This window comes from Oncorhynchus mykiss, chromosome 21, assembly GCF_057628025.1.
Source record: "Oncorhynchus mykiss isolate SJ-2025 chromosome 21, ASM5762802v1, whole genome shotgun sequence".
NCBI lineage: Eukaryota > Metazoa > Chordata > Actinopteri > Salmoniformes > Salmonidae > Oncorhynchus > Oncorhynchus mykiss.
This window is the reverse complement of record NC_143042.1, coordinates 56,714,631-56,725,850: the sequence shown is the minus strand read 5'-3', so window position 1 is coordinate 56,725,850 and position 11,220 is coordinate 56,714,631. Positions and strand designations below refer to the sequence as shown.

The following is an 11,220-nucleotide window of genomic DNA, read 5'->3' as shown; positions in this document are numbered from 1 at the left end:
CTAGGGAGGATCATAGTGGTTGTAGGCTAGTCTAGGGAGGATCATAGTGGTTGTAGGCTAGTCTAGGGAGGATCATAGTGGTTGTAGGCTAGTCTAGGGAGGATCATAGTGGTTATAGGCTAGTCTAGGGAGGATCATAGTGGTTGTAGGCTAGTCTAGGGAGGATCATAGTGGTTGTAGGCTAGTCTAGGGAGGATCATAGTGGTTATAGGCTAGTCTAGGGAGGATCATAGTGGTTGTAGGCTAGTCTAGGGAGGATCAGTGGTTGTAGGCTAGTCTAGGGAGGATCATAGTGGTTATAGGCTAGTCTAGGGAGGATCATAGTGGTTGTAGGCTAGTCTAGGGAGGATCATAGTGGTTGCACATGTGACATGCTGGAAGAAATGAGGTAAAACTGATTTAAGTCTGCCTGCATTAAAGTCCCTGGCCACTAGGAGCGCTGCTTCTGGGTGAGCATTATCCTATTTTCTTGTGGAGAGCACGGATAATAAGATATTACTGAATGATCTACGATTAAGACTATTATCCAATGATTGTCTTAATCGTAGATCATCAAGTTTATTATCCAATGATAGCACGTTGGCCAAAGTCGGACTCATTTAAGAAAAGGCACTTTGGAACTCTGTTGCAACTGAGGACAGACGATTTTTACGCGCTTCAGCACTCTGCTGTCCCGTTCTGTGAGACTGTGTGGCCTACCACTTCGCGGCCGAGCCGTTGTTGCTCCTAGACGTTTCCACTTTACAATAACAGCTCTTACAGTTGACCGGGGAAGCTCTAGCAGGACAGAAATGTGTACTTACTGACTTGTTGGAAAGGTGTCATCCTATGACGGTGCCACGTTGAAAGTCACTGAGCTCTTCAGTAAGGCCATTTTACTGTTAATGTTTGTCTATGGAGATTGCATGGCGGTGTGCTCGATTTTATACACCTGTCAGCAACGGATGAGGCTAAAATAGCCTAATCCACTAATTTGAAGCGGTATCCACATACTTTTGCATATATAGTCTACCTAGAACAGGTGGGGGCCCAAGAGGGGACTTTTGACGACCAGTTTTAATGTCCGTTCCCCCCGCCCCCCCAACTGGTCCCCGGTGAGGAACAAGAGCCTGCCAACACAGAAAATAGTCCTGTGCTCTAAAAACGCCAGCTGAACGTGTTCTAGTTCATGGCAAAGTGGTTAGTTAGAACGTCGGTAGACAACGGTATAAAAACCACACAAAACAAATAGAAGGACATACGAGAGCAAGGAGCAAAATGTTAAGATTTTATTTACAAAGTACATTTTTTTGTACATTTTGTCTTAACTTACAGAAAGTAAAAAAAAAAAAAAACAAAGCCACAACTAGGAGGCTTGCATCCCCAGTGGTACCCTACGTAGTGCACTACTTTGACCAGGGCCCATAGAGTAGTGCACTACGTAGGGGATAGGGTGTGGCTGCTAGCTCCGGTCCAACCCAAAACACAAGGGAGGGAGGAGACAGACAGCAACAACAACAACAAATAAAGGGAAAAAAACAAAGTCTTCTGAAAAAATATGTTATTAAAAGCTCTGGTTGTGTCCTACATGGCCCCCTATTCCCTATATAGTGCACTAAAGAGACCTACGTGGGCCCTAACCAAAAGTAGTACGTGCACGAAATAGCCAATAGGGTGTCATTTGGTATACAGGCACTGGTGGGGGGAGGTTCCCTTGTTTGGGAAAGGTGGGTGGTTTGTTGGTTGGCTGGAGGGAGGGATTTGGGGGAACATCCTAGGTTGGCTGGAGGGATTTGGGGGAACATCCTAGGTTGGCTGGAGGGATTTGGGGGAAAGGGCAGAGACAGGCAAGTAGGGGGCAACAGAAGGCAAAGAGGGGTATCTGAGATACCGAGGGGTCGGGAGGTGTGAGATACCGAGGGGTCGGGAGGTGCGAGATACCGAGGGGTCGGGAGGTGTGAGATACCGAGGAGTCGGGGGAGGAATTGTGACCGAATCAACGCAATATTAGCCACATTCAGTGAAACATACCGAAACAAAAACGAACTAGGCCTATATGCAAATAGACCGTTGCCATATTTGGCTCTGTGACATTTACCTTGGACTGGGTTCACAGCGGAGGTTGAGTAGACGGCCTGTTGTGAGATTAAAGAAAGCTACATGTGGCCACGTTGTTCATATCCTTTTGTAGTTAGTGAGAACCTATAGATAATTTGTAGTCAGCAATAGAGGAGTGATAGCTTCCTACAAGAGCACAACATGTACATGTCTAGACATCTAGTGAGTCAGGTAAAGAACTTTTTTTCCCCCATGTCTTAAAGGGACAGTGTTGTATTTTGAGACCGGCTTGAATAAGCTCAGTAGCCAATAGACAGAGGGGCAGCATAATATATCTAATTCTCTGTAGTAATGGTATGGGAATAATAAGGCATTTTATTTTGTAAAAGAAATAGTTCCTTGTATCAAATATGACATTGTCAGTCACTTCCTGTTTCACTCAGCCAAAATTTGAGGGAACGTTGGTTGGGGAGGTATCAGAGATTGAGGGGCGGAGGGGAGGTATCAGAGATATTGAGGGGGTGGAGGGGAGGTATCAGAGATATTGAGGGGAGGTATCAGAGATATTGAGGGGGTGGAGGGGAGGTATCAGAGATATTGAGGGGGTGGAGGGGAGGTATCAGAGATATTGAGGGGGTGGAGGGGAGGTATCAGAGATATTGAGGGGGTGGAGGGGAGGTATCAGAGATATTGAGGGGGTGGAGGGGAGGTATCAGAGATATTGAGGGGGTGGAGGGGAGGTATCAGAGATATTGAGGGGGTGGAGGGGAGGTATCAGAGATATTGAGGGGGTGGAGGGGAGGTATCAGAGATATTGAGGGGGTGGAGGGGAGGTATCAGAGATATTGAGGGGGTGGAGGGGAGGTATCAGAGATATTGAGGGGGTGGAGGGGAGGTATCAGAGATATTGAGGGGGTGGAGGGGAGGTATCAGAGATATTGAGGGGGTGGAGGGGAGGTATCAGAGATATTGAGGGGGTGGAGGGGAGGTATCAGAGATATTGAGGGGGTAGAGGGGAGGTATCAGAGATATTGAGGGGGTGAGGGGAGGTATCAGAGATATTGAGAGGAGGTATCAGAGATATTGAGGGGAGGTATCAGAGATATTGAGGGGAGGTATCAGAGATATTGAGGGGAGGTATCAGAGATATTGAGGGGAGGTATCAGAGATATTGAGGGGAGGTATCAGAGATATTGAGGGGAGGTATCAGAGATATTGAGGGGAGGTATCAGAGATATTGAGGGGGTGAGGGGAGGTATCAGAGATTGATGGGTGGTGGGGAGGACACTGAATCTTCATCATCGTCATCATCCTCAGGATCCCTCTTCCTCTTCTCTCCTTTCGCTGGAGAGTCATCCTCATCTAAAGAAAGAGAAGACATTTAGACACGGGCAACAAACAGAAGAACGTCTGGTTGTGTCCCAAAAGACCCTACGTAGTGACCTACTTAGACCAGGATAGACCTACACCAGGATAGACCTACTTAGACCAGGATAGACCTACACCAGATCAGGATAGACCTACACCAGACCAGGATAGACCTACTTAGACCAGGATAGACCTACTTAGACCAGGATAGACCTACACTAGACCAGGATAGACCTACTTAGACCAGGATAGACCTACTTAGACCAGGATAGACCTACACCAGACCAGGATAGACCTACACCAGACCAGGATAGACCTACTTAGACCAGGATAGACCTACTTAGACCAGGATAGACCTACACCAGACCAGGATAGACCTACTTAGACCAGGATAGACCTACACCAGACCAGGATAGACCTACACCAGACCAGGATAGACCTACTTAGACCAGGATAGACCTACTTAGACCAGGATAGACCTACACCAGGATAGACCTACTTAGACCAGGATAGACCTACACCAGATCAGGATAGACCTACACCAGACCAGGATAGACCTACTTAGACCAGGATAGACCTACTTAGACCAGGATAGACCTACTTAGACCAGGATAGACCTACACCAGACCAGGATAGACCTACTTAGACCAGGATAGACCTACTTAGACCAGGATAGACCTACTTAGACCAGGATAGACCTACACCAGACCAGGATAGACCTACTTAGACCAGGATAGACCTACTTAGACCAGGATAGACCTACCCAGACCAGGATAGACCTACACCAGACCAGGATAGACCTACACCAGACCAGGATAGACCTACACCAGACCAGGATAGACCTACACCAGACCAGGATAGATCTACTTAGACCAGGATAGACCTACTTAGACCAGGATAGACCTACACCAGACCAGGATAGACCTACTTAGACCAGGATAGACCTACACCAGACCAGGATAGACCTACTTAGACCAGGATAGACCTACTTAGACCAGGATAGACCTACTTAGACCAGGATAGACCTACACAGACCAGGATAGACCTACACCAGACCAGGATAGACCTACACCAGACCAGGATAGACCTACACCAGACCAGGATAGACCTACACCAGACCAGGATAGACCTACTTAGACCAGGATAGACCTACACCAGACCAGGATACACCTACACCAGACCAGGATACACCTACACCAGACCAGGATACACCTACACCAGACCAGGATACACCTACTTAGACCAGGATAGACCTACTTAGACCAGGATAGACCTACACCTACACCAGGATACACCTACACCAGACCAGGCTAGACCTACTTAGACCAGGCTAGACCAGTATAGACCTACTTAGACCAGTATAGACCTACACCAGACCAGGATAGACCTACACCAGACCAGGATAGACCTACACCAGACAAGGATAGGCCTACACCAGACCAGAATAGGCCTACACCAGACCAGAATAGACCTACACCAGACCAGGATAGGCCTACACCAGACCAGGATAGGCCTACACCAGACCAGGATAGGCCTACACCAAACCAGGATAGGCCTACACCAAACCAGGATAGACCTACACCAAACCAGGATAGACCTACACCAAACCAGGATAGACCTACACCAAACCAGGATAGGCCTACACCAGACCAGGATAGACCTACACCAAACCAGGATAGACCTACACCAAACCAGGATAGACCTACACCAAACCAGGATAGACCTACACCAAACCAGGATAGACCTACACCAAACCAGGATAGACCTACACTAGACCAGGATAGACCTACACCAGAATAGACTTAGACCAGGATAGACCTACACCAGACCAGGATAGACCTACACCAAACCAGGATAGACCTACTTAGACCAGGATAGACCTACACCAGGATAGACCTACACCAAACCAGGATAGACCTACACCAGAATAGACTTAGACCAGGATAGACCTACACCAGACCAGGATAGACCTACACCAAACCAGGATAGACCTACACCAGAATAGACTTAGACCAGGATAGACCTACACCAGACCAGGATAGACCTACACCAGACCAGGATAGACCTACACCAGACCAGGATAGGCCTACACCAGACCAGGATAGACCTACACCAGACCAGGATAGACCTACACCAGACCAGGATAGACCTACACCAGACCAGGATAGACCTACACCAAACCAGGATAGACCTACACCAAACCAGGATAGACCTACACCAGACCAGGATAGACCTACACCAGACCAGGATAGACCTACACCAAACCAGGATAGACCTACACCAGACCAGGATAGACCTACACCAGACCAGGATAGACGTACACAAGACCAGGATAGACCTACACCAGACCAGGATAGACCTACACCAGACCAGGATAGACCTACACCAGAATAGACTTAGACCAGGATAGACCTACACCAGACGTGATTGGATAACACCACTAACCATCATCTTCGTCGTCGTCATCATCATCGTCATCGATATCTCCGTTCACCTCCCCATCCTAGAGAGAGTAACAGTTAGTTAGTACAACGATCACCCAGTGTAGTTTCAGGGTTATTCCGTTTATTTTACCAGGCAAGTCAGTTAACAACGTCTTATATACAACGATGGCCTGAGGCCTCTGGCAGGGACGATTCTAACTGAAACTGTAGGACAGAATACAGCCAACAACAAGAGACACTACAACACACAGACACCCTAGACGTAAACAAGGCAGCAACACAAAACAGGATACAAACATTATTAGACAGACAACAGCACACAGGGCAAGAAGGTAGAGACAACAGCAAGAAGGTAGAGACAACAGCAAGAAGGTAGAGACAACAGCAAGAAGGTAGAGACAACAGCAAGAAGGTAGAGACAACAGCAAGAAGGTAGAGACAACAGCAAGAAGGTAGAGACAACAGCAAGAAGGTAGAGACAACAGCAAGAAGGTAGAGACAACAGCAAGAAGGTAGAGACAACAGCAAGAAGGTAGAGACAACAGCAAGAAGGTAGAGACAACAGCAAGAAGGTAGAGACAACAGCAAGAAGGTAGAGACAACAGCAAGAAGGTAGAGACAACAGCAAGAAGGTAGAGACAACAGCAAGAAGGTAGAGACAACAGCACACAGGGCAAGAAGGTAGAGACAACAGCACACAGGGCAAGAAGGTAGAGACAACAGCACAGAGGGCAAGAAGGTAGAGACAACAGCACACAGGGCAAGAAGGTAGAGACAACAGCACACAGGGCAAGAAGGTAGAGACAACAGCACAGAGGGCAAGAAGGTAGAGACAACAGCACAGAGGGCAAGAAGGTAGAGACAACAGCACAGAGGGCAAGAAGGTAGAGACAACAGCACACAGGGCAAGAAGGTAGAGACAACAGCACACAGGGCAAGAAGGTAGAGACAACAGCACAGAGGGCAAGAAGGTAGAGACAACAGCACAGAGGGCAAGAAGGTAGAGACAACAGCACAGAGGGCAAGAAGGTAGAGACAACAGCACAGAGGGCAAGAAGGTAGAGACAACAGCACACAGGGCAAGAAGGTAGAGACAACAGCACAGAGGGCAAGAAGGTAGAGACAACAGCACACAGGGCAAGAAGGTAGAGACAACAGCACACAGGGCAAGAAGGTAGAGACAACAGCACACAGGGCAAGAAGGTAGAGACAACAGCACACAGGGCAAGAAGGTAGAGACAACAGCACACAGGGCAAGAAGGTAGAGACAACAGCACACAGGGCAAGAAGGTAGAGACAACAGCACACAGGGCAAGAAGGTAGAGACAACAGCACACAGGGCAAGAAGGTAGAGACAACAGCACAGAGGGCAAGAAGGTAGAGACAACAGCACAGAGGGCAAGAAGGTAGAGACAACAGCACACAGGGCAAGAAGGTAGAGACAACAGCAAGAAGGTAGAGACAACAGCAAGAAGGTAGAGACAACAGCAAGAAGGTAGAGACAACAGCACACAGGGCAAGAAGGTAGAGACAACAGCACACAGGGCAAGAAGGTAGAGACAACAATAAATCACGAGAAGCAGCCACAACTGTCAGTAAGAGTGTCCATGATTGAGTCTTTGAATGAAGAGATGGAGATAAAACTGTCCAGTTTGAGTGTTTGTTGCAGCTCGTTCCAGTCGCTAGCTGTAGAGAACTGAAAAGACGAGCGACCTAGGGATGTGTTTGTTGCAGCTCGTTCCAGTCGCTAGCTGCAGCGAACTGAAAAGACGAGCGACCTAGGGATGTGTTTGTTGCAGCTCGTTCCAGTCGCTAGCTGCAGCGAACTGAAAAGACGAGCGACCCAGGGATGTGTTTGTTGCAGCTCGTTCCAGTCGCTAGCTGCAGCGAACTGAAAAGACGAGCGACCCAGGGATGTGTTTGTTGCAGCTCGTTCCAGTCGCTAGCTGCGGCGAACTGAAAAGACGAGCGACCCAGGGATGTGTGTGCTAACGTCTGCAGTGTAGTTTCAGGGTTAGCTAACGTTAGCGCGCTAACTTGTTGCTCATGCGAAACGGTGTGGTGTTCATATAAGAAACTCATAGGTGTCAGCAGAGGCTGTATTTAGGGAGTGGGCCTACTGTTAGAATATTGTTAAATCAAATGTATTTATATAGCCCTTCGTACATCAGCTGATATCTCAAAGTGCTGTACAGAAACCCAGCCTAAAACCCCAAACAGCAAGCAATGCAGGTGAAGAAGCACGGTGGCTAGGAAAAACTACCTAGAAAGGCCAAAACCTAGGAAGAAACCTAGAGAGGAACCAGGCTATGTGGGGTGGCCAGTCCTCTTCTGGCTGTGCCGGGTGGAGATTATAACAGAACATGGCCAAGATGTTCAAATGTTCATAAATGACCAGCATGGTCGAATAATAATAAGGCAGAACAGTTGAAACTGGAGCAGCAGCACAGTCAGGTGGACTGGGGACAGCAAGGAGTCATCATGTCAGGTATTCCTGGGGCATGGTCCTAGGGCCGAGGGCATCCCGTTACCCCCCCGAGGGCATCCCGTTACCCCCCCCGAGGGCACCCCGTTACCCCAGATTTGTTTTTCAGGGGGTCAGTCGGTGTTTAACCAGTTCGAGGGCTGCACTGAAAATTGGTTGTATAAAAGTATATAGAGTTTCCCCCCCCGAAATCCTATAAATACAAAAATGGGCCGGATCTTACCTCTTCACTCTCCGCACTGTCGTCATCTTCCTCTGCAATGACCTCTTCATCATCATCATCCTCCTCCTCATCAAAGTCCTCAGACTCTCCCTCTTTTTCACAGGACAGACCAGAGACAACATTAGACCCACTATCCTCCCCCTGTGTTCTACAGGACAGACCAGAGACAACATTAGACCCACTATCCTCCCCCTGTGCTCTACAGGACAGACCAGAGACAACATTAGACCCACCATCCTCCCCCTGTGTTCTACAGGACAGACCAGAGACAACATTAGACCCACTATCCTCCCCCTGTGTTCTACAGGACAGACCAGAGACAACATTAGACCCACTATCCTCCCCCTGTGTTCTACAGGACAGACCAGAAACAACATTAGACCCACTATCCTCTCCCACCCTGTGTTCTACAGGACAGACCAGAGACAACATTAGACCCACCATCCTCCCCCTGTGTTCTACAGGACAGACCAGAGACAACATTAGACCCACTATCCTCCCCCTGTGTTCTACAGGACAGACCAGAGACAACATTAGACCCACCATCCTCCCCCTGTGTTCTACAGGACAGACCAGAGACAACATTAGACCCACTATCCTCCCCCCTGTGTTCTACAGGACAGACCAGAGACAACATTAGACCCACTATCCTCCCCCCTGTGCTCTACAGGACAGACCAGAGACAACATTAGACCCACTATCCTCCCCCCTGTGCTCTACAGGACAGACCAGAGACAACATTAGACCCACCATCCTCCCCCTGTGTTCTACAGGACAGACCAGAGACAACATTAGACCCACTATCCTCCCCCTGTGTTCTACAGGACAGACCAGAGACAACATTAGACCCACTATCCTCCCCCTGTGCTCTACAGGACAGACCAGAGACAACATTAGACCCACTATCCTCCCCCCTGTGTTCTACAGGACAGACCAGAGACAACATTAGACCCACCATCCTCCCCCCTGTGTTCTACAGGACAGACCAGAGACAACATTAGACCCACTATCCTCCCCCCTGTGTTCTACAGGACAGACCAGAGACAACATTAGACCCACCATCCTCCCCCCTGTGCTCTACAGGACAGACCAGAGACAACATTAGACCCACTATCCTCCCCCCTGTGCTCTACAGGACAGACCAGAGACAACATTAGACCCACCATCCTCCCCCTGTGTTCTACAGGACAGACCAGAGACAACATTAGACCCACTATCCTCCCCCTGTGCTCTACAGGACAGACCAGAGACAACATTAGACCCACTATCCTCCCCCTGTGTTCTACAGGACAGACCAGAGACAACATTAGACCCACTATCCTCCCCCCTGTGTTCTACAGGACAGACCAGAGACAACATTAGACCCACTATCCTCTCCCACCCTGTGTTCTACAGGACAGACCAGAGACAACATTAGACCCACCATCCTCCCCCTGTGTTCTACAGGACAGACCAGAGACAACATTAGACCCACCATCCTCCCCCCTGTGTTCTACAGGACAGACCAGAGACAACAGACCCACTATCCTCCCCCTGTGTTCTACAGGACAGACCAGAAACTACATTAGACCCACTATCCTCTCCCACCCTGTGTTCTACAGGACAGACCAGAGACAACATTAGACCCACCATCCTCCCCCTGTGTTCTACAGGACAGACCAGAGACAACATTAGACCCACCATCCTCCCCCTGTGTTCTACAGGACAGACCAGAGACAACATTAGACCCACTATCCTCCCCCTGTGCTCTACAGGACAGACCAGAGACAACATTAGACCCACTATCCTCCCCCCTGTGTTCTACAGGACAGACCAGAGACAACATTAGACCCACCATCCTCCCCCTGTGTTCTACAGGACAGACCAGAGACAACATTAGACCCACTATCCTCCCCCTGTGCTCTACAGGACAGACCAGAGACAACATTAGACCCACTATCCTCCCCCCTGTGTTCTACAGGACAGACCAGAGACAACATTAGACCCACCATCCTCCCCCTGTGTTCTACAGGACAGACCAGAGACAACATTAGACCCACCATCCTCCCCCTGTGTTCTACAGGACAGACCAGAGACAACATTAGACCCACCATCCTCCCCCTGTGTTCTACAGGACAGACCAGAGACAACATTAGACCCACTATCCTCCCCCCTGTGCTCTACAGGACAGACCAGAGACAACATTAGACCCACTATCCTCCCCCCTGTGCTCTACAGGACAGACCAGAGACAACATTAGACCCACTATCCTCCCCCTGTGTTCTACAGGACAGACCAGAGACAACATTAGACCCACTATCCTCCCCCTGTGTTCTACAGGACAGACCAGAGACAACATTAGACCCACCATCCTCCCCCTGTGTTCTACAGGACAGACCAGAGACAACATTAGACCCACCATCCTCCCCCTGTGTTCTACAGGACAGACCAGAGACAACATTAGACCCACTATCCTCCCCATGTGTTCTACAGGACAGACCAGAGACAACATTAGACCCACCATCCTCCCCCTGTGTTCTACAGGACAGACCAGAGACAACATTAGACCCACTATCCTCCCCCTGTGCTCTACAGGACAGACCAGAGACAACATTAGACCCACCATCCTCCCCCTGTGTTCTACAGGACAGACCAGAGACAACATTAGACCCACTATCCTCCCC

At 49.2% G+C, this 11,220-nt stretch overlaps 1 protein-coding gene across 2 annotated transcripts in view; it reads right to left on the bottom strand.

The window, feature by feature from the left end:
• Positions 1-1,253: 1,253 nt before the first annotated feature.
• The window catches only part of LOC110530874 (acidic leucine-rich nuclear phosphoprotein 32 family member D), a 33,903-nt gene continuing 23,936 nt past the window's right edge, over positions 1,254-11,220 (bottom strand). Inside the window, exons 5-8 of one of the 2 annotated variants that reach the window (XR_016490403.1) lie at positions 8,558-8,649; positions 5,851-5,908; positions 3,241-3,399; positions 1,254-3,056 (exon numbers count right to left, since the gene is read on the bottom strand). Coding sequence is in view for 1 of the 2 variants with exons in the window: in XM_036958369.2 (XP_036814264.2) it covers positions 3,296-3,399; positions 5,851-5,908; positions 8,558-8,649 (254 nt within the window). In the remaining variant the exon portion in view is untranslated. Of the gene's footprint in view, positions 3,400-5,850; positions 5,909-8,557; positions 8,650-11,220 lie in introns of both variants that reach the window. The other variant, XM_036958369.2, reaches the window with a different exon arrangement.